Source organism: Rhinoraja longicauda, chromosome 6 (assembly GCF_053455715.1).
Source record: "Rhinoraja longicauda isolate Sanriku21f chromosome 6, sRhiLon1.1, whole genome shotgun sequence".
Classification (NCBI taxonomy): domain Eukaryota; kingdom Metazoa; phylum Chordata; class Chondrichthyes; order Rajiformes; family Arhynchobatidae; genus Rhinoraja; species Rhinoraja longicauda.
This window is the reverse complement of record NC_135958.1, coordinates 76988494-77016406: the sequence shown is the minus strand read 5'-3', so window position 1 is coordinate 77016406 and position 27913 is coordinate 76988494. Positions and strand designations below refer to the sequence as shown.

The following is a 27913-nucleotide window of genomic DNA, read 5'->3' as shown; positions in this document are numbered from 1 at the left end:
TCACAGTGAGGAATGTGGAGGAGACACTGCGGTGGATGTCCATGTTAAAATGTATCTTGTGTGTCCTGTTGCTTGTTATTGTTATTGATGCCTGTGTGGCAAATGCAATTCCTCGTATGTTGCAAAACATAACTTGGCTAATAAAGTATGATTGTGATTGTGATACGCATCTCAGATACAGTGCAAGTGTACAGCAGTTGTACACTGAAACAGTGTGCAGAGTCGCCAGATTTGGTGCCATTTTCCAAACTCAGTTGTTGTAAGTGCAGTGTTCTTGACCCGACCATGAAGGTGTGTTGCCCTGGTGGCCTTGCTGGGTGGGCCCGGCCAAGCGTGGACGTGGTGCCCGCCACTGTAGGCCGCGTCCAGTCCGCGCGCTCGGCCTCTGCTCTCCTTTCCCCAGACTCAGTCTATCGTGAAGAAAACCAACTGAGTTTGCAGGGCACGTGATATATTTTTTCTTGTTAATGGTGTGGAGGGCATTTGGTATTGGTTTACCATCGGCGTGTGTATCGAGATACAGTGGAAAACTTTGTTTACATGCTACGCAGTCAAATCCCACTATACAGGAGCACAGTCAAGCCACATACAAGTGCAAAATGCCAAGAGAAAAGTAACCAAAGTGAAGAATGTTGTGTTACAGTGTTACAGCGGCAGAGACAGTGCAGAGGGAAAAAAAAGTGCAGAGGCCGCGATGAGGTAGGTTGGGAGATCATGACCACACCGTGGCTTATGAGAGATCTGTTCAGTAGTCTGATGACAGCGGGGAATAGCCTGTTCCTGAATCTGCTGGTGTACTTTTAAGCTTTTGTATCTTCCACCCGACAGGAGAGAGAAGAAGGAATGACTGGGGGGGGGGGGCGGGGGGGGGAGCAAGTCTTTGATTATGTTGACCGCTTTCCCAAGGCAGGGTGAAATGTGGAGAGACAACATAGCACTTTGTACCTACTGATCTTGACGTGCTCCTGACAGCTGAAAAGCAAATGGCTGCTCAATTATTGCAGACCATCGTCAAACAGTAATTATTGACTTGTCCGATCTGAGTAAACAGTTATTGTGATAGCCATGCGCATCCAAATGAGTCACAATTTGAATTATATCAAGGTCAATTATATAACTGGCTAATGCACCCAGTTGTGAAGTGAAGGTCATATAATGGACCGCATCATATCGTTCTGGAGAAAGCCGGTTCTGAACACCCGCGATGAAGGGGCGGACTGGGATTTTGTGCAGAGCTTCCTGCAGACGCACTTAGTTACTGAGACCAGCTGGAAGCTTGTTTTAATTTTAAATCGGGGCAAGCTTTTTCTTTTCATTTAACTTCACAGTAGTGTCGCGCTTTCAGCTTTGTGCGCAGAGTGTTAACAACCAGTGCTGCTAGAACAGGAACAGCAGGAAAAGGCACCACATTTAGTTAACCCCAAACTCACCAAAAACGCAACTCCAATTCCGTGACCCCTCTTAGCCATTGTTGAGTTCACAAGTTCTTATGATAGGAGCAGAATTAGGCCATTCGGCCCATCAAGTCTTCTCCGCCATTCAATCATGGCTGATCTATCTTTCCCTCTCCCCACAACCCCTGACACCCGTTCTAATCAAGAATCCATCTATCTCGGTCTTACAAATATCCATAGACTTGACCTCCACAGCCTTCTCAGGGTCCCAGAACAAGTTTCAGAAGAGCAGCTCAGAGTGTTTGAGATGCGGCTTTAAAGAAACGAATTAACCAAGGACTCTGCCAGTAGTTGGAAAACAACTAGTTAATCCCACAGTAAAAAGCTATTTAGGCTTTTAAACCCACCCTAGATAGACACAAGACGCTGGTTTAACTCAGCGAGTCAGGCAGCATCTCTGGAGAAAAGGAATAGGTGACGTTTTGGGTCGAGACCCTTCTTCTGACTGAGTCAGTGGGAAGGGGAAACGAAAGATATAGAAGGTACATAGAACAAATGAATGAAAGATATGCAAAAAGCAACGATGAACAAGGAAAGATGGAGCCCACAATTGTCAATTGTTGGCTGTGGGGTAGGTGATAATGAGTTATACAGACAGTGAAACACCAGGACGGCAGTGAAACTAGTACGGTGACTAGGGTGGGGGAGGGATAGAGAGAGAGGGGATGCAAGGGTTACTTGAAGTTAGAGAAATCAATATTCATACCCCTGGGGTGTAAGCTGCCCAAGCGAAATATGAGGTGCTGTTCCTCCAATTGGCGTTTGGCCTCACTCTGACAGTGGAGGAGGCCCAGGACAGAAAGGTCAGTGTGAGGAGGAGTTAAAAGTGTTTGGCAACTGGGAGTTGGCTGGAGTATTTGTGAGCTTCATGTAACGACATGAATGCCAAGCCACCACCTCTGGCATTGTTGACACAGGTACAGTTTGTTTGCCTGCTACCCCATCAATACGTATAACAGACACAAGGAACTGCTGCTGCTGGTTTATAAAAACGATAATGTGCTGGATTAACTCCAGCTGGAGCGCTGGAGTTGAGGTAGGTACTACCACGGCGTTTAAGAAACATTTAGATAGGTACGTGGACAGGATAGGTTGGGCCAAACGCAGGCAGGTGGGACCAGTGTAGATGGGGCATGTTGGTCAGTGTGGGCAAGCTGGGTTGAAGGACCTGTTTCCACGCTGTATGATTCTATGAGCTGCTGAGATGCTCCAACATTTTGTGTCCTTTCATTGGTAAACCAGCAAATGCAATTCCTTGTGTCCATAGCTTTGAATTATGATGGAAACCGTGTGCTCTGTATTTTGAAACACATGGTCATAGTAAAAGCAAAAGAGAAAATAATTGCAAATGCCTTGTGTGTGTGTGTGTGTACAGGCTGTTTCTGGGGTTCCATTTTGCAGTCAACCGTATGTTGATATTTGTCCATAAGTTATAGGAGCAGAATTAGACCCATCAAGTCTACTCCGCCATTCAATCATGGCTGATCTATCTTTCCCTCTCATCTCCCCCCATAAGTCAGAAAATTAACATAACCACTTGATATCTCTATAGCATTATAGCACATCGCATCTCTGGCAAAAATGGATGGGTGACGTTTCGGGTCGAGACCTTTCTTCAGACCTGAAACACGAAAACCAGAAAATTTTCAGACTCAGTTCTGAAAGAAGTGTCCCGACTCAAAATGTAACCCATCCCTTTGCTCCAGAGATGCTGCCTGACCCGCTGAGTTGCTCCAGCACTTGGTGTCTATCATTGGTATGCGTTTTCAAATGGCTATGGTTAATTAGTCTGTGGCTTCCTAGTCCTGGTGAGCAAAATAATAGGTGAAAGGATGGGGAAGGAAGGAGGCAAGAAAAATAAGTTTGGTGCGATGGTTTACAATGACCTGGCCTTTTGCACGTTAGTGGCATGATTATGTTCTCTCTGGTCCTCAGTCAGATCCAGCCACTGAGTACTGTCGCAAATCCTTTGCAATGTGGATTTACATAATAATAATAATAATTTTATTTGTCATATGTAGGTTGGCACAGGGTCATCGGTACAATGAAATGTATTTGACAAGACAACGGGTCACCTCAGCAGTAATATTCCAAGGATAAATAAGATTTAAAAAATGACATTGGTAAGGTAAAAAGACAATATTAAAAATAGATAAAAAGACAATATTAAAAATAATCAACATTTATGATTTGAAATGTGTTTATGAGTTCAGAAGCCTGATGGTAGAAACTGTTCTTGAGTCTGGTGGTACGTGCAGCCATACTCCTGTGTCGTCTGCCTGACGGTAACAAGGAGAACAGCCTGCGTGCTGGGTGCCTGTGGTCCTTGATGATGCCGCGTGCCTTCCGCAGGCACCGCCGTAGACACGGAATTATCCACATACACACTTGCCATCGTAGAGCTTGGAGATAACTTCTCAGACAGATAGGTCCACCGTGGAAAGTGCTTGCTGGCTTTCCATAACCTTCTCTGAATAATTTCCCAGTGACTGATTCCCATCGTCCAAGTGTCACCACAGCCCTCACTCTCTTGAAGGAGCTGCTTCAGACAATTTGTCTTTCGTGGCACCGCCAGTAATTATGTGATGACTGTTGCAATCCCCATGGCCATCTTGCAATGATTACATAGAGAAGTGCACCTGCACATTCATCGCTGTTTCAACCTGTTATTGTCTCTCCTCCTCCATCATTTGTTGAACCCCATTTCAAATCCACTTACCTGCAGATATGGGAACTAGGACTTTGGGCTATGCTTTGTTTTTGCACTCTGTTCTTTTATATTTATTGAAGGTGAAGGGGAAAAGATTTCATAGGAATCTGAAGGGTCACTTTTTCAAAGGATGGTAGGTGTGTGGAACAAGCTGCCAGAGGAGGTAGTTGAGGCTGGGACTATCCCAACATTTAAGAAACAGTTAGATAGGTACATGAATAGGACACAGGTGGGACCAGTGTAGGTGGGGCATGTTGGTCAGTGTGGGCAAGTTGGGCCAAAGGGCCTGTTTCCGCACTATGACTGAACTTTTTTTGTTTATTATATTATCTGTTGAGTACCGACTGTGTTTACAAGCAAGAATCTCATAATTCCATTCCGATACATATGATAACGAAACACTCTTGACTCGAGCTGCAACACAATTATGGCGTGTATGAACTTTCACAACTCAGAAGGATTTACATTAATCTGAAGAGACACAAAATGCTGGAGTAACTCAGTGGGTCGGGCAGCATCTCTGGAGAAAAGGAATAGGTGACATTTCCAGTCAAACCTTGTTATTCCAGCATTTTGTGTCCACCTTTGGTGTAAACCAGCATCTGCAGTTCCTTCCTACATATTTTTACATCATGATTACTGTGCATTGGGTCGCCCACCAACTGGAACTGCCTTAAGGCTCCCAGTAATACAATTTATTTCCAGGCTAACAGGTTGAGATGGAATCAGAGAGAGTAGGCAACGGTAATGAATGGATGAAAGAAAAGTGAAAGGAGCAAGGTGGGTGATAGAAGACTATTTTCTCAATGAGGGTAGACATCATCGAGTTTGAATCAAACTGAGAGTCCCGACCCGAAACATCGCCTCCACAGATGCTGCCTGACCCACCGAGTCAAGACCCACCTGACAGTACTTTGGTTTTGCTCAATATTCCAGTATCTGGAGTTCCTGGCATTATCTCCCTGTTGCTTCACTCTGCATCAACCTGGAGAGTGAATGTGTGTGAATATGTATTTGCTTATTATTATTATTTCTTCATTATTTTCATCCCATTTTCTTTTTCAATTTAGAGGGGAGTTGTGCCAGAATCTAAGTTAGGACATAAACTGTAGATTATTTCTGAAACTATTTCCCCGGCTGAACAGCTCTAAATCTACTTCGGTTGATGCCGTCAAACTTAAATTATTGTTTCGAATGACTTTAAGAGATCAGATTGAGAGTTGAGGTGAAACTTGTTTATTAACAGCAGGCTTTATTGGCAAACTTACCAGTGGTTGCAAGACAGTGTGCTGGTGCTGTGTTATGTAACATGTCTTGTCTTGTAGCTGCATTTATACAAGATGCCTCTCATAGACTGTGTGTACCTTTTGCAGACACGCAATGAGGAATGAAAAGCCATTCAGGTTATTGGTCTACTTGCAACAGTTAAGGCATCCATCTGCCTAGAATCAAGTAGACACAGTCCAATGCCAAGGTGAAGTGTAGTTTAGAGATACAGCGTTTCTTTCGGCCCTCTGAGTATCGATCTCCTGTTCACACTAGCTCTGTGCGTTTCCCCTTCCCCATCTAGTGTCCATGCAGCACGACAGTGCCAGAGACCGGGGTTCACTCCTGACCTCGGGTGCTGTCTTTATGGAGTGTGCACGTTCTCCGCGACTGTGCGGGTTTCCTTCGGATATTCTGCTTTCCTTCCTTCCACATCCCAAAGGGTTTGCAGGTTAATTGGCCTCTGTAAATTGCTGCGTGTGCAGGGAGTGGATGAGAAAATGGGATAACATAGAACTAGCGTGAACGGGTGATTGATGGTCGGTACGGACTCGGTGGGCCCAAGAGCCTGTTTCCATATTGTATCTTTAAAACTAAAAAATACATCAAGGGCAATATTAGAATCCGATTAACCTTCAAACCTGCATGACTTTGATGGTGCAAAGTTACAAACATGCATATGTTACTCAGACTATGCCCATGGTTAAGAATGAACCAGATTCTATAGGTCTGTGAGACAGGAGCTCTACCAGCTGCATCATTGTGCCTCCTAAAGTATCAATTTGCCTAGACTAAAGTAGACACAGTTTAACACTGAGGTGAAGTTCTGTAAAGAACTAACAGCAAAGGTAGTAATGCCAGGAAGGATCTCGACCCGAAACGTCACCCATTCCTTCTCTCCAGAGATGCTGCCTGTCCCGCTGAGTTACGCCAGCTTTTTGTGTCTACAATAATAATCTTTCCATCAGACTGCATCAATAATAGAACACAAAGGCAGGTGGTACGTTTCTTAAACAGTTAATCCATTTTATTTTTGCATAAGTTACTATCAAAATCATTTTTTCGTTATCTGAAGGAATATACTCTACGTAGGTCAATTTAAACTCACAAAACATGGCGATTTATGAAAAATGGCAGCTACAGAAACCTGCAATGCAGTACAGATTGTGACAACCATCCCAGCAAGTCTTGTACTACATTTTAAAGCTTCAGTAAAATGAAAGGCACAAATTAAATCACATCCTTGTAATAAAGTCAAAAGTGAAAGCGTGATGGCAAAATGCAGAACTGAAAGGGAAGTGGATGTCATATACAAGAGCTTTATTTCATTAGGGTGGCAGGTATGTTTTTGGAATTTAATGGCGCAAAGTAAGAGACTAACTGTGCGTAGAAGTGCTAAGTTTTCAAAATAAATATAATTGTGAAATAGCACAGGTTGGATTTGATATTCATCGTTTGACAATCACTCTCGGCAAGAGTTTAATTTCAGCTATTTATGTCTTATTATCTACAACCACTTTGTGAAGAACAACTGACGTGACCAGTTAACTTTACTGGAAAAATGTAAAACTACCTATTTCACTGAAAATATACCCAGACATTTCATTTGGTTCTTGTAATAAAACATTCAAACTCTGTCACCTTATCCCACAGTACAACCACTGTTCCTTTTGTGATGACATCGCATCTCATTCTTCAAATTGTTTTAGCATCGTACATCGAAAATAAAATTTTGTAGAATATGACAAAAATAGGGGGGCATTATATATATTAACAAGTTTTTTTAAAATATAACTGACTAACCACAGACCTTTCTTTTCAAAAATAACAGAACACTTTGTTCATTAGAAGAAACTAATTCACAGAGTGTATCATCTTGCTTGTTAATAATACTGATTATCTCAGTGTCTAATTAATCACTGTACCACAGACTTAAACCATCCATTTCCAAGCAATTCAGCACTTAAATCACTGCTGTACTGGGGTGACCATCGATTAATGTGAATCCTACATCTGACAATGTTTCTTGCATTTTCTTATGCAAAAAATACTTTGCAATTTTTCTCCCACTTTGAAGCATTGCTGTTATATACTGGGGTTGTAGCGCGTGCTTTCCTGCCCACTGCGCTTTGAACTCTGCAAAAGAGCCGAAAACTTGATCGTCTGCATCAAGTCCCTTTTGTGTGTTTTCCCATCAGCTCGAGAGGACTGTTTTACGCTACACATGCAGGGACCTCAGTAACTTAGTCACTTGCTGGCCTGACTCGATGGTCACAATTGATAAAGGAAGCACTACAAGTCACAGGTGTGAAATAAACTTTGACAACTCTACACTCAGTGGCAGATGGAAGCGAGAAAATGCAGAGGAATCCTAAAATTCTGCAAAGGGTTAGAAATGTTTGACATCAGACCTTCGCCGCCACCACCACAGTACTTGCTTAATGTTTTCAAAAGTAAAGGAAGCTTTATAGGTGACAGCAAGGATTCAAATAATGACCACTAAAATGTTAACAGAGATAAACTCTGAATAAGAGTTACTCCGTTATATACACGTATCCTACTATTTGTCTTTTACATTGTTCCCCAAAAGGGAACACGGCACAGTATATACAATTTATAATTGGTCTGACAATATTTCAGCTTTCTAGTTTCTACAAAGTGTCAACATTTTAGCCAACTCCTGCAAAGAGCCAGATAATAAAATATTGTTTTATATGCTGATTAGTATAAAGTATATAATAAAAAAATACTAACTGCTAATTCTTGAACACATGCATAAATTACAAACATCATACAAAAGCCTAACCACACACCTGCCATCGAACAATTCCCTCCACAAGATCCATCACGTTTAAAGCAGGGATAGGATAGGTGTATTTCTGTTTCAAAAGTGGCACTGCTGCAGCAAGATGCAAGATTGATATATCTGTAACTTTAGTCTAGACTGGACCCATCTGAAGACGGTCACTAAAGTCACTGTTTTCATGCAGGTGAAGTTTCAGGTTTAGACTTCTTTGGCATCTCTTGCCATCAGCAAGTGAACAGTGAGAGACTCCTCCCGGGGACAATGCTCACTTCACCATAGGGATCGATCTGTTGTTTATTTTGGTCGGCCTCAACTTGATATTTGCTACGGCTTCTCTGCAGAGGGGAGAGAGAGAAAGAGAGAGGGAGAGATAAAGAGAACAGAGTTTAGTGGCAGAAGCTCTTTGTAAGAATACAGCATTGTCCACCATTACAGCACGGTTTGCAAGAGCTCATGGCAACTAAGAGGTAACTTTATGTGAATATTGAGACTAAAAGCTGGAGTGAACTAATTGCAGTGCATACATACACAATGCCTTTCTGTAGTTGGCCACAAGATGGATTCGCTTTAGTTAAGAGGTACAGCACGGAAACCTCCTTGGCCCACTGAGTCCGCGCCGACCAGCGATCCATGTGCACTAATACTATCCAACGCACACTAGGAACAATTTGCAATTCTTACCAAAGCCAATTAACCTTCAAACCTGTACATCTTTGTAGTGGGGAGGAAACCGGAGCACCCGGAGAAAACCCACGCGGTCAGGGGGAAGAACATACAAACTCCGTATATACAACACCAGTAGTCAGGACCGAACCTGGCGCTGTTGAGGCAGCAACTCTACCGCTGTGCCACAGATGTAATTCAATTGAACCTCAAATCTTCAGTTTACGATTTCACGGTGCTGCACTAGTAAGGAGAACACTTCTTTTTAAAAAAGTGCTGGGGTTTTACATTACTGACATGCCAATTTTATTTCTCCTGAATGCATTTTTAACTAATAGATTTAACTAATAGATTTTTACAAGCAGATGCAGTGGTTTTCTCAGTCTGTCTGCAGTTTGTTGAACACCATTCCAAGCTGGTCCAAATCTGACTGCAAGATGAGTAACAAGTGCAAACAAGGACTTATCCTGCAGTTTTCCATCCTCTCCAGCTGTCCGAGACACAAGACTGGACACTTTTCCAATCTAGCATCCCATCATATTACACAGAAAACCGCAGAACAGAATAGCCAATTTGTTTGGCAGAAATACTTTGGGTTGGCTTGGAGATTTTTCAATACAAATTTTTAAACAGCTGCAAAATTGTTGCCCAATTTAGATTTGATTTAGTTTATTGTCACGTGTACCGAGGTACAGTGCAAAGCTTTCAACTTCCTGCAGTGGAATTAGTAGAAAAAATATCATCAAAATAACTACGTTATAAGAAAAACTATCATTCAAATGCTTAAATGTGGAAAAAAATGGCACCAAATAACTAGCTTACTGGGAAAAAGTATAATTCAAAAGCTTAAACGTGGGAAAAAAAGAACCAGCTTATTGGAAAAATATAATTCAAATCCAACTATTCATCTGCAAAATATTTTGTTTGCTCAAGAGACTGTGAAATTAAAAACCACAAATTTCATGAGTAAAAACTTAGGGATGAAAGTTGAAAGCTGATTTTCTGGAAGTCATTAAGATATCTGTATACATGAAGTCAGACCCCAGTCTGAGTTACTGACTGGAGTCTACACAATATCTGCTTGTACGTGGCACATCTGCTCTTGCAAGGCTGAAATGGCAACACAACTGTAAGTGACGTTACTGGAACACAAAGCACCAACAAGTGAATCACAAGGCACAGGAGGTCGGCAGACAGGATCGGCAGCAATGAAACACAGCAACAGAGCGAATCAATGCCCCCGAATCAGAGAAGCTTACGTGTGATTTGTGCAACAGCAAAGCAACCCTAGGAGATGGACCAGTGGCGACGCGATGACGGAGGAAAGGCCAGCTGATCTCCGCAACACATGAAGCCACCGCAGTGCACAGAACCACGTTCAAATACGAACGCTTACAAAATTAGCGTTAATAGATGAGAAATCTGTTAGGCATAGCTTAACGAAGAATGCAAGGAAAAAGGAGATGGAGTAGGTCATTGAACCCAAAATTCAATGTTGCAATTGATCTTCTCCCTCAGCTCAATTTATAAGATATAAGAGCAGAATTAGGCCATTCAGCCCATCGGGTTTACTCCGCCATTCCATCATGGCTGATCTATTTTTCCTTCTCAACTCCATTCTCCTGCCTTCTCCCTGTACCTTTGAATAGCAATTTCTCTCTAATGTACACTCAGTGACTCTGCAACCACTGCCTTACCGAGTACACCAAGTACCCTGTTCCTTTAATGGCCATTATGGAACAGCAACAATCTGGAGTCCGTTTTGTTGCCATCACCTCTGGCACTACCTAACGTGCTTGTCATCGTGTGATGCTTTCTTTCCATTCCTGATGGATGCTTTCCATGGGGGTGCCATATAAAAGTGAAGGGGATTTCGTCAAAGGGAAGGGAAGCTGGTGAACACCAGCTAAATCGCAAAGCAAAACAGCTTCTGCCTATCAATTGGAGAGTAAGTGAGTGGCGTAAGACATGTTGCATCAAGTCTTCAAAGAGACGATGGATTCTGGAAGGACTTCTATAAGTATTAAAATTACGACAACTTCACAAATGAAATAACTGGAATCGAAGGAGCTATTCCACACTGGTTTAAGTGTTTTTGACTTAATATATTCCTAGAAAATTCAACAAAATGGGTCTTCCCCCCCCCCCCCCCCCCCCCCACCACCAATATGAGACACAGAAACAGATGCAGTTCAGGACTGGAGAAGGTGAGACAGATCGCACCCATTTGCAAAGCCACAGTGGGAAATGAGTGATTATCACCAGTGACAGACAAGGTGACGAATGTCAGACTGGCACACTGAAATGCCAAACTTACTAATCTAGAGAGGCCTTAAATGTGGCAGAAGTTTAAATTCAGAACCTTGCAACCTCGGCTTCAGAACTGTAATGAAAAAAATTAAGTCGGTTTGTACCTATAAGTGCAAAACTCAGTGGGAAACACAGTGCACAACACTGAACCCGAACAGTGACCGACACACCAACATTTTCAGAGTTATCACAAATACATCTCTCTTCCCCTGTGGATGACTTGCTGATATTATCCATCAAGCATATGGGCTGAAAGGCACCCAATGTCTTTTGGAACAGAGTCAGAGTGATGGTGTGGATACACGCCCTTCAACCTAACTTGGCCATGCTGACCAACATGCCCTATCCACTCTAATCCCACCCGTCTCCATATCCCTTTAAACCTATCCTATCCATGTACCTGTATAAATGTTATTCAAATTTTGTGATAGGTATCTGCCTCAACTACCTTCTTCGGCAGCTCGTTTCATATATCGACTACCCTTTGCTTAAAAAGGTTGCCTCTCAGTTCCTTGGCAGCCAGCAAGATGGCTAGTTTATGCTGTTCTTTTGGACACCTCAGGTATCTCACAGCAGCTTAATTACACTCAAGGAAAGACACAAAATGCTGGCGTACCTCAGCAGGTCAGGCAGCATCACTAGCGAACAAGGAGAGGTGACATTTTGAGTGGGACCTTTCTTGTGAAGAAGAATGTCTGAAGAGTCTTTAGACTTTAAAAATAAATCGTGGTAACAGGCCCTTTGGCCCACCGAGTCAGTGCCGAACAGCGTTCATCCTGTACACAAGCACTCTCCTACATTCTAAGGATAATGTACAATTTTACCAAAGTCAATTCTGTATGTCTTTGGTGTGGGACAAAACTGGAGCACCTGGGATAAACCTACTCGACCACAGGGAGAACGTACAAACTCCATACAGATAACACCTGTAGTCAGGATCGAACCCAGGTCTCTGGCGCTGTAAAGCAGCAACTCTATCGACCTACCGAGTCCCTACCCAAAACGTCACCTATCCATGATTTTTAGGGATGCTGCCTGACCCAGTGGGTTACTCCAGCATATTGAGTCTTTCCTTGGTAAACTAGCATCTGCAGTTTCTCATTTCTACTTCTTACGTACAGGGAATACCCAACTGATGAGTTATTGTTAGTCATAAGTTAGTGCATCAATATCTCTGCGTCAAAGTCAAAGAAGAAACTTACTTCAACGATAATCCTGACTGACCAAAATCCAGGCCCTGGAGAGAACAAGGTAGACTGTTGTTAGTGGAATGGCCGCTAGATGTCAGCATCGATGCCGACAATCCATTATCCCTTCGCAAACATACAGCATTACCAATCAACCTTAATTAATAATGAATTAGAACTGACATTAACCCCGCAATGCTCAATTTTATTTTAACTTTCATATTCAGCTCTTTGTTCTCAAGCGGGATTGCGGTACTGGTTCTGAATGATCAGCCATGATCATATTGAGCGGCGGTGCAGGCTTAAAGGGCCGAATGACCTCCTCCTGCACCTATCTTCTATGTTGCTATAACTGTGTGGTGTACACACACACACATTGTCCAGTTTTCAAACATCAAGACTTTAAAAGTTCATAAGTCATAGGAGCAGAATTAGACCATCGAGTCTACTCCGACGTTCAATCATGGCTCACTTATCCTTTCAATAGACAATAGGTGCAGGAGGAGGCCATTCGGCCCTTCGAGCCAGCACCGCCATTCAATGTGATCATGGCTGATCATTCTCAATCAGTACCCCGTTCCTGCCTTCTCCCCATACCCCCTGACTCTGCTATCCTTAAGAGCTCTATCTAGCTCTCTCTTGAATGCATTCAGAGAATTGGCCTCCACTGCCTTCTGAGGCAGAGAATTCCACAGATTTACAACTCTCTGACTGAAAAGGTTTTTCCTCATCTCCGTTCTAAATGGCCTACCCCTTATTCTTAAACTGTGGCCCCTGGTTCTGGACTCCCCCAACATTGGGAACATGTTTCCTGCCTCTAACGTGTCCAACCCGTTAATAATCTTATACGTTTTCCTCTCAACTCTATCCTCCTGCCTTCTCTCCATAACCTTTGGCACCCTTACTAATCAAGAACTTGTCAATCTCCACTTTAAAAATACTTACAAAATACCTTATAAACAGTAATGTGGGTGAATCAGTCATTTCTTTTGGTTTTCAACATAAAAACACTAGGAGAACTCATGACTCTTTAAATAGTGTCAAGAGGCCGTTTCTGTTTATCAGATTAAGCTTGCAGGAGTCACTGGATGGAAATTTAAATACATAACAAGCAGATGACCTAAAAACTTGGATTAAGAGGTTTGTGCAGTGTATAGAGGCTCCAGTGTATGTGATTACTGTGTAGTAATTAAAGTCTTGAAGTTCAGCCTGAATCTCATGTGAATTTGTTTGATACCCAGCTATGAGCAATCTAATCTCCTACCGGATTATGTATTACCAATCCAATAACTGCTGTGCAGATGATCAAGTGGCAAATCCTTTAAACAAATGCTTTGCTTAATCACTTCAAGACAGTTCATGATTGAAGATGATTTTTAATATTTCATTTTAAGCAAAGGGTCACAGTTTTTTTTAAAGTGTTCAAAGCCTTTGACAAGTTTAAATTGGTCTATATTTGGCTGTGCTTACAGATACAAGTTAATACGTGTCAAAGTAATGAGTTTCATGTCATATGACAAGTTATAGAAAAAATGAAACTCGCTCTTTTAAAACCCAATCTCAAATATCTTTCAGATTAGTTGCCTTTTTCACAAATGCATTATAAAATGATCAATGTAAATAAATTAGAGTTGCTTCTGTGTTTCTGCTTGGATAACAAAACTTTCTGCCATGCTTGTCTAAAGTTACAGATAAAAAATGGGACTCAAATGAAGTGAAAAAACATAAAATCAGTTTAGGCTAGTTAGTAGCTGCTGCATTTTAACAAAGATGCTGGCAGCATACCCATCCCAATTGACAGTGAACAAAGAACAGTGAAGATCTTGTGTTGTTGAAGCTAGGTCAAGTAAAAATGTAAACTTTGGGGCTATTTCTTGTTGTTGATGTTAAAAGTTGCAGCATTAAGCCAATGGTTGGAATTAAGCCTGGATCTCACAGAATGGCAGAACAGACTAGAGGGGCTGGCGGCCTTTCTACTTATTAATTTGTGAGATGTGAATATTGCCAACAATTTACTGGCCATCAATTATTTGCCCATCTTGAGAAGGCAAGTTAAGAGAGTGGTCACCTATGTTCATGAATCTGGAGTCACAAATTGGCTGGATCAAGGGCAAATTTCAAGGGATTCTAAACCAGATGGGTTTTTACAGAAGTCTGTTTCAGAAGCAAGCATTTGTTACATTAAAAAAAAGTTCCAGATTTAATTAATTTCTTGGGTTTAAATTCCATGGCAGTCATGGTGAGATTTAAACTCGTGCCCTTAGATCAATGATCTATATCTCTGGCTTAACCACTATGCTGCCTATTCATGTTGTCCCTTTATCTCTGTACACTGCTTTTGATTATCTTGTTCTGTTAAATACAAAGCCCAAATTCAAGTTAGTGTTGACAGATGTTGCCAAGTTTGCTGTCCATATTTTTTGCTGCAGGACATCCAAGGAATTTATCATTGGGTAGAATGTATAATGGATTACTGATCCTGTATAGTGCCAATCGAAGGTATTTATTCACAAAATGCTGGAGTAACTCAGCAGGTCTGACCTGCTGAGTTACTCCAGCATTTTGTGAATAAATACCTTCGATTTGTACCAGCATCTGTAGTTATTTTCTTATACTGTATAGTGCCAAAAAAGAAATGTCCCACAGAGGGTGGTTTCAAATACCTGTGTGAAACCTGGCACAGCCACGCTGTAAGGTCTGGGTTTGAGAGTACTTGTAGTGGAAGCCGGATGAGAAGTCATTCTTAAAGGCGAGTTGTAGTCAGGTGGGGGAATGGAGAGCTCTTCTTTCAGTAGCAGGTTCCCTGTGCTGCTGCTTTTCGCATGGTTCAAACTACAGGCAGAAACAAGGACACACGAGTTAAAACCAGTTGATTCATCAAACAAGTGTTCTTTTCATGGCATGGTCAATGAGTTTGTATATATATATATATATATATATATATATATAAATATATAAATAAAATAAACACTGAAGGGTTAGCAAGGCAAGCCTGATGCTGAACATTCAAATGTACAACCATTCCCATACGATAGAACTTTATTTATCCCAGGAGGGAAAGCGATCTGCCAATAAAACACAAAATACATGAAATTAAAGTGAGTGGAAAGGATTGGGGATGTGCAAAGATGGGGGGAGGAGGGTGGGGCAGGGAGTCAGCCCGCCCATGAAGTCCGTTGTGGAAAGTGGATCCCAACAGTCCGCACCAGACCTGACATAATCACAAACAATTAGGGTGACAAGTGCAGCATTGCTGGAGACAGCCTTTTGCAGATGATGTATTAAACTGCGGATGCTGCTACTCTCTCAGGTGCAGAGAGTGATTACATGGCAAGTCAAGCCCAATATTTATCCATCAGCACTAATTGGAATGGACCTGCTGGACAATTTGCTGTGTTGCTAGACTCCACGTGGAATACAAGGACCACCTGCTGAAATTGGCCACTATTTATAATGGGAAGAACTGTCAAATCATAGAGAAACATTTCTCTTGCACCAGATAAGTTTCAGTGAAGATTGTAGACTTGGCAGATATGGGGCCAATGGGTGGAGATACAAGAAATTGCAGTTGCTGGAATCTTGAACAAAAATTAGTGCTGGAGGAACACTGTGGGTCAGAACCCCTGTGAAGGGGAACAGACAGAGTCAAACATCATCTGCTCGTTTTCCTCTACAGACGCTGCCTGCATTCCTCCAGCATTTTTTTTTTTTTTAATATAAAGCAAAGAGTTGCCAAGTTTTTTTTTGCAACAAAAATAATTGCAATCTCATTGTTTATTGTATTGTCTTTAGATGTTTCAGACTATTTTAATAATTTTTTTAAAATAATTTTAGTTTTGAAATGTCTGAATTTGCGAATTAAATATTGTCCAAACAAAATCAGCTCCCACAGCCGGGGACTATCACCTCTGTCTGGGGCAACTTGGGGGAAGAGAGTCCTCAGTATTTCCAAAGGAGAAACCGCTGAATAAGGCTCGGTTTCTGGAGTCGAGGATGCTTCAGCCAGCAAGTCGCAGCCTATGTTGGACACAAAGTGCTGGAGTAATTCAGCAGGTCAGGCATCACCTCTGGAGAAAAGGAATAGGTGACGTTTTGGGTCAGAACCCATCTTCAGACAGAACCTTTCTTTGGGTCGCGACTCGAAACATCATTTCTTCCTTTTCTCCAGGCAGATCCTGGCCCGCTGCGTTACTCCACCATTTTGTGTCTATCTTCTTAATAAACCAGTATCTGCAGTTCCTTCCTACATAAGTCAGAGCCTATACTGTTGCAGAGGCTCTGACTATGGCCAGGATGCCCAGGAGAGCTGGGGTCAGGGTTTGAAAGTACATATTCAGTGTTGCAGTACTAATTCGGTGCCGGAGCGACCGCTGTTAAATTCCCCACTGTTTATTTTGGCTTTCTTTTTTAAAAACAGAGGTGCCGGAGCAGCGCTCCAGTGAGCTCCAGCAGCACTGTACCCCTGCTTATACTGGTAGTAGGATGAGAAGCCATTCTTACAGGTGAAAAGTGGCTGTCATCTGACATACATCAGCTTGCAGCCCAGTGGTATGAACATCGACTTCTCCAACTTTAGATAGTCCCTCTGTCCCTCTCTTCCCCTCCTCCTTCCCAGATCTCCCTCTATCTTCCTGTCTCCACCTATATCCTTCCTTTGTCCCGCCCCCCTGACATCAGTCTGAAGAAGGGTCTCGACCCGAAACTTCACCCATCCCTTCTTTCCTGAGATGCTGCCTGACCTGCTGAGTTACTCCAGCATTTTGTGAATAAATACCTTCGATTTGTACCAGCATCTGCAGTTATTTTCTTATACATTTCTATAATGGTCGCCTTTCAAAATCACCTCACTGACAGCAAGACACCTATCCCAAGTTGTGGCAAGTACAAAATGAATGCTAGTTTTCTCAGGGTTAGTAAAAGTAACCCAAAGTAAACTTTTACTGACATCTTTTTTAACAGTAGACAATTGCTGCCTTGACTTTGCACTGGCTGTGAAGCAGGCAATAAAAGCTTTTCACTGCACCTCGGTACTCGTGACAATAAACTAAACTGAAACTAAACTAAACTGAAAGTAGTATAAGAAAATAACTGCAGATGCTGGTACAAATCAAAGGTATTTATTCACAAAATGCTGGAGTAACTCAGCAGGTCAGGCAGCATCTCAGGAGAGAAGGAATGGGTGACGTTTCGGGTCGAGACCCTTCTCCTATACCACTTGCCAGGCTTTGTCCTGCTCCTGCCTCTCTTCCAGCTTTTTTCCCCAACTTCAATCGGTCTCAAGAAAGGGTCCCGACTCAAAACGTCACCTATCCGTGTTCTCTAGAGATGCTGCTTGACCTGCTGAGTTACTCCAACACTTTGTCTATAAACTGAAAGTAGTGCTTCAATAAGATCACGGATGATCCTATACCTTTAGTTCACCATCTTGTCCACCATGCTACCAAAAGCACTTACAGATCCATTCCATAATCTTGAAGTTAACTTTCCAAAAACTATTCACTCTGTAAACTCGGTTGAGTCACCAAGAAAGATATTTTCCACAGAATGCTTCTTGAATTATTCAGAAAAGAAAATGCACTTTTAAAAATAAGGGATGCTGAATTTGGAACTAGAGATTAAAATGACAGCTAATTAACAGTACAGGAAGAAATTGCTAAAAACAGATCCGAGGTGTCAAGAGGTGTAAAGGACTGGAAGGTACACTGACAGAACAAGCTTGCAGGTGCTTTCGTATGAAAACCATCAGTGCCTTCCTTTATACAACACAGGCACCAGTACGTTCGACCCACCGCAATGGCAGACCCAGTTCATTTATCGGAGCATTGGGTACGAGTTGCAGGCCTATTATTTTACGGATTATTGGGATTGTTTGTTCAGGCAGACAGCCAAGATGGGAAAAAGTCCTAGATTAGTCACTCGCTCAGTGTTGATTTGTGTGTTGCGTGTTGGCCAAAATCAGGAACTCATGATTAAGTTAAACTAATCGATAAACCAAGCCATTTGCTAATTTGGTAATCTAGTATTCTCTAGTATTCTCGAGTAATTCTCTAGTATTCTCGAGTAATGCAGTATAAAAACAGGCCTTTTGGCCCAACATGCCCATGCAAACATGGGCAGGTGGTGGAAAGGAACTGCAGATGCTGGTTTAAACTGATGATTGACACACAAAGCTGGATTAACTCATCGGGACAGGCAGTATCTCTGGAGAAAAGGAATGAGTGACATTTCGGGTCGAGACCCTTCTTCAGACTGAAAGTCCCGGAAAAGGGAAACAAGAGCTATGGACGATGATGTAGAGAGATATAAACATAGCACAAAAAGTAAGGAAATTTGTGCTTGGTAGATTATTTCTTTGTTGTAACAATGCTTCTTGGCAATAAATCTTATACCGTTGGAAAGCCTGTTTATTTCCCTTTTAAATGGTGCCACATTTGTAAGGAACATGCATTTGTGGGATGAGCAGCAGAGCTGAGTATATGGGTTGCACCCATTAAAAATTTGCCAAATCTCTGCCAATGCCAAACAGCTTATTCTGCCATTGACTCTTGTTCGGTGTTGTTTGGTGGATTGGATGATTGAAGTCTGAAGAAACAAGACATATTGGCAATTTAACAATTTATTCATTTAATAAACAGGAGCCACAGTAGCGTGTGGAAGAACCATACACAGCCATAACAGCCTGGCACCTCCTCCTCATGCTGGTCACCAGCCTGGTCACAAACTGTTGTGGGATGGCATCCCATTCTTGTCAGCACCTGGGGGTACCAGAAGCTCAAAACAAGAGTCAATAGCAACAGCAGAATAAGCTGTTTGGCATTGGCAGAAAAGATTTGGCAAATTTTTCATGGGCGCAACCCATATACTCAGCTCTGCTGCTCATCCCACAAATGCATGTTCCTTACAAATGTGGCACCATTTAAAAGGGAAATAAACAGGCTTTCCAACGGTATAAGATTTATTGCCAAGAAGCATTGTTACAACAAAGAAATAATCTACCAAACACAAATGTCCTTACTTTTTGTGCTATGTTTATATCTCTCTACATCATCGTCCATAGCTCTTGTTTCCCTTTTCCGGGACTTTCAGTCTGAAGAAGGGTCTCGACCCGAAATGTCACTCATTCCTTTTCTCCAGAGATACTGCCTGTCCCGATGAGTTAATCCAGCTTTGTGTGTCTATCATCAGTTTAAACCAGCATCTGCAGTTCCTTTCCACCACCTGCCCATGTTTTGCCCATATCCCTCTGTACCTTTCCTACGTATTTGTACAAATGTCTTTTAAGTGTCGTTACAGTACCTGCCTCAATTACCTTCTCTGGCAGCTCATTCCATACACCCACCTCAGGAGCCCATTAAATCTTTCCCTTCTCACCATAATCCTATGTCCACTGGTTCTTTCTTGATTCTCCTACATTGGGTAAAAGACTGTGCATTCACCGGGTAGACACAAAATGCTGGAGTAACTCAGCGGGTCAGACAGCATCTCAGGAGAGAAGGAATGGGTGACGTTTCGGGTCGAGCCCCTTCTTCTGAAGAAGGGTTTCGACCCGAAACGTCACCCATTCCTTCTCTCCTGAGATGCTGCCTGACCCGCTAAGTTACTCCAGCATTTTGTGTCTACCTTCGATTTAAACCAGCATCTGCAGTTTTTTTCCCCTACACATCCTGTGCATTCACCATATCAATTGCCCTCATTATTTTACACAAGGTCTCCCCTTAGTCTCCTGTGCTCTAATGAATAAAGTCGCTCAATCTCTCCCTATAGCTCAGGCCCTCGAGTCCTGGCAACATCCTCGTAAATGGACAATGGGTACCCGGCATGGGGGAACTGTTGGGGGGGGGGGTTGACAAAAGGGGGAGCCGGCGTGCTTCGTAACGTTGTCAGCGCCGTAGGTGGCTGCTATTTGTACACATTGCGTATGCAAGCAAAGAATCTCACTGTGCCTAGTCACATGTGACAATAAAGGATTCCTATTCCTAAATCTTCTCTGCGCTCTTTCCAGTTTAATGACATTGCTCCTTTAGCAGGCTGATCAAAACTGAACACAAAACTCCAAATGCAGCTTCACCAACATCTTGTTCAACTGTAACATAACGACCAACTTCTATACTCAATATCCTTACTGATGATGGCCAATCTTCTAAAAATTCAGCCGAACAAAAACTTTGTCGCCGTTTTGTTTAAAGATAATGTACAACTCTCGACTCTGTGGCCTAATTAGTCCAATTGGTCTTTATTTCAAGACCAATCTACCTGATTGGTCTTGAAATAAATATCTCTTGGGCAACAAATACTATATGCATTTTCAATATCAAATGATTCCCAAGAATTTAGCTTGACATAACTTCAAATTGTTCTATGACGCATAACAGATGCTCGTTAATATACCGCACAGCCAGAGTGCAGTGAACATGGGTTCAATTCAAGCAATTAAACAAAATGGACAGATGGGCAATCACAGCAGAAGAGAAACAGGCGCAGTGCCAAGGATAACACTTATCCAAAAATGGACCGCAAATAAATAGAGGCAAGGTAAATGAATGGAACAACTTTCACCTGCTTCCAAATGCACTGCATATGAGAATTACAAACTATGCTTCTTTCAATTGTTCAACACGTTTTGATCAAGTGTTTTGAACGAAAGTAAAATTATTAAAAGCTTTGAGAATATAAAGCAGCAGGTAATAACATCCATATGAAAAAAAGCAGTGAAATGTAGCAACGTCAATGGTTTTGGCATCATGTTCAGCAAAGATATTGTGGGCCGAAGGACCTGATCTTGTGCTAAATTGTTCTATGTCAAGATAAAATGGCTCTAAAGTAGACAAGAGACCATAGGTGCTTAACTTTGGAACAAAAACAACTGCTGGATGAACTCAGTGGGTTGGGTGATATCTGTGGAGGCAGAGGGAGAGAACTGATTGCAGTTTCGGGTCGAGATCCAGATTGACCTGCTGACTGTCTCAGATTGCTTTTGGGCTTTAAAAAGTGTAGCAGACAAAATGGAAAATAGAAAAGGTGGTCTGACACTTCACACACAAGAGATAAAGACAAATTCCTTGATTCTTCCCTTCCCCCCCCCCCTCCATTTACTTAATCACATTTTAAAAAGAACAGATTTCAGACAAGTTATACAAACTAATTAATTAGTGCAGAAAGTGCAGCATTGATTATATTTGATGGCTTCATTTTTTCATTGATTTTTATATCAGTTGAGCTTATCCCAATTTTATCCCAAAGGTAGCACCAGAAACTGAGCCCAAGTAAGATGGAAATAGAGTACAGGTCCTCCCCAGCTAACAATTATGCCCAGCCCAGATATAGGAAATAGCGTTTGGGAGACTAATGGGAAGGATCTACCAGTTACTGAGGGCTTGCAAGCATCTTCTACTGGGTGTAAACTCTGATCTTTACTTTAGAGATACAGCACGGAAAGAAGACCTTTAGCCCACGACGACCAGTGATCACCTCGTACACTAACACTATCTTGCACGCCAGGGACAATTTACAATTTTTACCAAAGTCAACTAACCTAAAAACCTGTACGTCTTTGGAGTGTGGGAGGAAACCAGAGCGCCCAGAGAAAACCCTTGTGGTCACAGGGAGATTGGACAAACTCCGTACAGACAGCACCCATAATCAGGATCGAACCATAGTCTCTGGTGCAGCCACTGTGACCTGAATGGGCAGGTTAAACAGCTTGGTTTAACAACAGGTTGCCCTGGCTTAGCCTGCGTTTTTGTTTAAATATATTGCCGGGTAGCCACTTTTCCAACATACGAACTGTTCAGGTCACAAACAGTGCTCAGGAATGAAATCTGGGGAGGACCAGTATTCACAAGATTTAGAAATCAACCAAATTGAACTGGAAAAATAAATTATTCTTCCAATATACAAAACGAACAACTGCAATTAAAAAAATATTAAATGTATTGTTCATCATCAAGAATAGTGTAACCATGAAGCGTAATTATCAGTTGGCACACAGCACTGGACTATTAATGCGTTGCGTTGTGGAGAAATCAGACACATTTGTTATGGTTAGCACAAGATTTAGCAGCAGGTAGTGAAATTAGAAATGGCCATCCCCAGGTACAAACACCAATTTCCATTAATTTTGTGCTCATCAAAGAGCAAACAAGACCGAGCAATTAATGGCGTAAAATATGGACAAAAGAAACTTGCTCTGGAGCAGGTGGGCAGGGAATGGAGACAAATATCACACATTCAAAGATGCAATTTATTCTTAAATAGCCACTTACTTATGTAAAATGTTATTGATTGGACCTTGCATTATACGGGTGTAAGAGAAGGGAAACCATCCTCGCCTGAAAACAGAACGACAGAATCATTGGATCATATCATTTAAACATTGTAAACACAAAAATCAGCTGCCTCTAATGCCAGCAAGCAACAAACCAGTTGGCAATGCCTCACGAGTTCTTAATTATTTGCTTTTAATGGCGACAAATTGGACTTGATGTCAACGTTAATACACAGTACATGGTTACTTACAGCCGTGTCTTTTCATTTTCGCCATAATGCCAGCCATCTTTGGCCTCAGGAACCAACAATGCGATGACGTCACCTTCACTGAAACTCAGCAGTGTACTGTTGCCTCCTGCCTGATGCGAGAAAATAGCTTGGACTTTGGTTCTTCCGTTCTTTTCCAAACCAGCAGCCATTGAGCTTGATCGGGGCAAAGTCTTGTTTTCAGCTGAACAGCAGGACAAGATAACATCAGTCAGGGTACAAAGTAATTGCAGGGTGTTGTAGATGTGGCCCAGTCCATCGCATGGAGGAGACTCCCTATTACTGACTCCACCTGCACATCATGCTGCCTCAGAAAAGCAGCCAATAAAACTCAAAGACTTGCCCCATTCCTTCTTCTCCCTGCTCCCATCCAGCAGATGGTATAGAAGCTTGAAAGCATGCACCACCAGACTCAGAAACAGTTTTCTCCCCTCTGTTATCAGGCTTCTGAACGGCCTTTCCATAAGCTAGGGTACTGTCTGATTCACCTCTTCCCCATTGCAGACATTGAACTTTGTCTATGGAACTAATGCTCTTCAATGCTGAGAACTCGATTCTGAACTCTGTACTTTCCCCTTTGCTCTGCCTGTTGTTTGACCCGATTGTATTTATGTGTAGTATTATCTGATCAGATTAGATAGCATACAAAACAAAATTCAGCACTGTATCTCTGTATGCGTGACAACAATAAACCTAAAAGTATGGAACCAGTCTCTTATTAATATACACTGGTCTCTCTAGTTGGTTTAAGAATGAGAAAAAAAAACGTTTCTTAACATACGATCTTTGGGATTGTAATTGTGCCAGGTTTGCAAGAAACTCGAGGAAGCCCGAGAGTGGCACAGTGGTGCAACGGTAGAGTTGCTCCCTTGCAGATCCAGAGACCTGGATTGGATCCGGACTACAGGTGCTTGTCTGCATGGAGTTTGTACGTTCTCCCTATGGCCGCATAGGTTTTCACCGGCAGCCCCGATTTCCTCCCATACTCCAAAGATGTGCAGGTTTGCAGCTTAATTGGCTTCTGTAAATTGCCCCTAGTGTAGGATGTGAAACTGGGATGACATAGAACTAGTGTATGGATCAATGGACGGTGTGTACAGTGCGGACTCGGTGGGCCTAAGGGCCAGTTTCTACACTGTATCGTTAAACGTAACTATCTTATTGAACAGTTGGTTGCTGAATTTTTTTTATTTCCGCATCACCGTAGCATTAGAATTAAATGCAGCTACTTTTGTAATGGAGACGATTAAAGATTAACGTAGGTTCGTAGGAAGGGACTGTAGATTCTGGTTTTGTAGGAAGGAACTGCAGATTCTGGTTTATACCAAAGGTATACACAAAATGCTGGAGTAACTCAGCAGGTTAAGCAGCATCTCTGGAGAAAAAGATAGGCGACTTGAATCTGAAGAACACGAAATGTCACCTATTCTTTTTCTCCAGGGACATTGTCAGAACCTCTTAGTTACTCCAGCATTTTGTGGCTAACTTCAGTTCACAAGTTCATAAGTTTTAGGAGCAGAATTAGGCCATTCAGCCCTTCAAGTCTACTCCGCCATGCAATCATGGCTGATTGTTCTTTCCCTCTCAACCCCATTCTCCTGCCATCTCCCCATAACCCTGGACACCCTTACTAATCAAGAATCTACCAATCTCCACCATACAAATATCCATCGACTTGGCCTCCTCTGCTGTCTGTGGCAATGAATTCCACAGATTCACCATCCTCTGATGAAAGAAATTCCTCCTTCGATAACAAGTGAATAGTTTTGGAATATTGATTTTGGATTATAATTGCAGTTGTAGTGGTCTTACACTATAATGTAGAGGAGTAACTACCATATGATTGCCTTGATTATTAAAGAGAAGGTAGACACAGAATTTTCCTTAAGCAATTTGCTGTCCTTTTGTGTTAAGGAGTGCTAGGGTTAAATATGTTTTGCAACTTTCTATTGGGACCACACCTAGTTAAATACTGCCTGTGACTAAAGAAACATGCAAGTCAGTGCATGACTTGTTTAATGTACACTTGACAACAATGATTAAATATTTGGCCCCATTACCATTAGACAGTGCTCAGATTACCGGTCACTCACCTGACAAAGGGCTAGTTTTCAAGGGCAATGCTTTGCGTGTCGGCAGAGTGTTGGAATAGACATCATTTTGCTGTTTGGGAAGGTGGGGCGGTGAAGGCGGCTTTGGTTTGACATCAGGCGGGGCCGACTGCTGATAGCCTACTTGGTGCGAGTTGGACAGGTCACCATTAGGCACTAAGGAAATATCCTGGCCCATCATGCGCTAAAATGGAAACAAAAATAATCACTCGGTCTCTAACTCTGACAAGACAGCTCATTTCAAAACATACAGCACATAACTCATATTCCTGCAGTGATAAAGTAAAAAAATTACTAGTATTTCACTGTCTTTGTTACAAACAACATCATGACTTGCCCCTCAATCCGTTTTTCCAGTTTAATGCCTGGTTGTGGATCTTTCATCCACTTGTTTCAAGCCTCCTGTAAATCTCATATTTAACGATTTAACTAAACCACCAGCACGGTGGCACAGCGGTAGAGTTGCTGCCTTTCAGCGCTGATATCTCTTCTTTGTATTTTCCTATGCCAAAGAGCGTCTTAAAGAGTTAATGCTACGTATTCCAGATTGCCATAGCAAGATTCCGAGAGTATGGAGCCCCAAACTTGGCACTTTGGTTGTACTTTTTACTAATATATTCTTAAATCTTGCACTGAATACGTATTAACGTTGCAAAAGCTATCCTGGTTTGTATATGAATAGTTCACAAAGGATCGAGCTTATAGGATGATTCACTGGCTCAGTTCTTTATTAAAAAAGAAAGAATAGATAGTCATGTTCAAGTTTAGCAGTAGAATATGGTGCAAGATGTTACTCAATCAAGGAAAAAAAAAACTGTTTTTGGAAGTAATTCTACATTATGCCTAGGATGTGGTTCATTATAATGATTCAACCACACAAATCATCAGTAATCATTACATATTATTTGCCTTCGACTAACTGCAAAATATCATCTAAGCACTGAAACATGCAATTGGACAGAAATTAGTCCCACTTCATTCAAAATAAATATTCACTCATTCTTATCTGCATTAAAACAGAAACCTTATTCAGACAACTAAAATTTGGTAGCAATAGACTGCAATTCCCACTGAACAACTTCAGATATAATTGTTTCCCATCAAAGCCAAGTACAGTTTTACGATAACCTGTGTTTTCAATAACACTGTTTGGATATAATGTGATGGATGAATAAGGGAACATTTTTGCATTATGCTGGTTGAATTGGTTATCATGCTATTTCTGCCAGGAACTGGAAAACCATTTAAAAGTTACTTTGGAAATCGACAAGCAGAAAAAAAGCTGCCCAGGGTAAAACAATCCATAAAAATGAAAGAGTTTCCATGTAACCTTCCTGCAGTAATCAATCATAATTGTCTCTTATGAACACAGTTCATCATGAGTGGCCACTGAAATTGATAAGAATCACTTCTATCCATACGTGCAATGATACCCTAATTAATCTATGTAACACACAGCCTTTAGTATTTTTAGCTTGCAATAACAAAACTAAACCTGTAGCTATTAAAAGGACCTTTATTTATGAAAATCATGTGGGAGAAATAACTTTGTTATTGAGTGTCTGAAATTCTCTAGCCCCCAATTCCCTTTTCCCCAAACGACACAACTAGTTTATAACACCATTTTTTATGTCGTAGGAACACATCTATGGCATTATAGCAGAATTTTCTGTGCAGGGTAAATTAAAATTAAAATCAGGATTGCAAAGCACCAAGACAAAACTAATTACTAAAACTTAGACACAATTAAGAGTTGAACTGAATAAAACTGAGGTGAGAAGGAACTTTTTCACCCAGAGAGTTGTGAATTTGTGGAATTCTCTGCCACAGAGGGCAGTGGAGGCCAAATCACTAGATGGATTTAAGAGAGAGTTAGATAGGGCTCTAGGGGCTAGTGGAATCAAAGGATATGGGGAGAAGGCTGGCACGGGTTATTGATTATGGATGATCAGCCATGATCACAATGAATGGCGGTGCTGGCTCAAAGGGCCGAATGGCCTCCTCCTGCACCTATTTTCTATGTTTCTATGTTCTATGTTGAAAGAAATCAACAAAAAGGCACCACAGGAAGCCCATGTACAGATTTTCACTACGTTCAGTCCTCCTGAGAAGAGTTCAGATGGACAAAGAGCAGAAACATTAAACCCATGCTGGCAGTAGATTCCAATGAGCAAATGAAGCACAACATTTGCAGTGTGTAGATTGAGAAAACTGTTGCAAACCCTTCCCCTCGCCAAATGTAGCACTTTGCAATTACTTCCCTGACAGGTTATAGTCTCAAAACACTTGACGTTCAATGTCATTCCCAGGCAATGATTAGCTGAAGGGAGGCATTACTCAAATAGGATGAAGCCAGTTATTTCCCTTGCTGCAGTATTAAAGAATCATTTGATTAAAACATTGTTGGACTAGGCCAAATTATAACTAAAAGAATGCATCACCAAAGGTAGCAAGTTCAAATAAAAGATTATGATGTTCCATTCAGATATGCTTTCTATTTTTAGAGCCAATAAGGGACTGGGCATCCACAGTATTCATGGTAGAAATGGTGAAAGGCTGAAAAGCTCACCTACGCATTTGCTATTTAACTCCTGGTTCAAAATAAGTAAGACTATTTATCTCATTAGTGGAGCTGCTCTGAATTTCTAGATATAAATAGTGGAGCACATTTAACAGTGGAACAGTGAATAGCACCAATAGCTTACTTCACAAGAATCCACAGTTCTTTATATCGGTGTTGATGTAACTCCCTGAACAATTTGAAAAGAAAATTAACACCAGCTATTGTCATTTGAAAATGGTCTATCTAATCCTTCCTTTTGGAAACTTCTTTTGCTGTGACTAGAACTCAAAAAAATTGGTGGGGAACATTA

The 27913-nt window shown here is 41.7% G+C and overlaps 1 protein-coding gene across 4 annotated transcripts in view; it reads right to left on the bottom strand.

Moving 5' to 3' along the window:
• Positions 1-6431: 6431 nt before the first annotated feature.
• The window catches only part of LOC144594616 (BAR/IMD domain-containing adapter protein 2-like), a 99772-nt gene continuing 78290 nt past the window's right edge, over positions 6432-27913 (bottom strand). For 3 of the 4 annotated variants that reach the window (XM_078401379.1, XM_078401381.1, XM_078401382.1), the window contains 6 exons: positions 25023-25224; positions 22912-23113; positions 22659-22724; positions 15060-15228; positions 12412-12446; positions 6432-8571 (listed from right to left, as the gene is read on the bottom strand). In XM_078401379.1, coding sequence (XP_078257505.1) covers positions 8502-8571; positions 12412-12446; positions 15060-15228; positions 22659-22724; positions 22912-23113; positions 25023-25224 — 744 coding nt within the window. In that variant the 3' untranslated portion in view covers positions 6432-8501. Of the gene's footprint in view, positions 8572-11216; positions 11283-12411; positions 12447-15059; positions 15229-22658; positions 22725-22911; positions 23114-25022; positions 25225-27913 lie in introns of all 4 variants that reach the window. The other variant, XM_078401380.1, reaches the window with a different exon arrangement.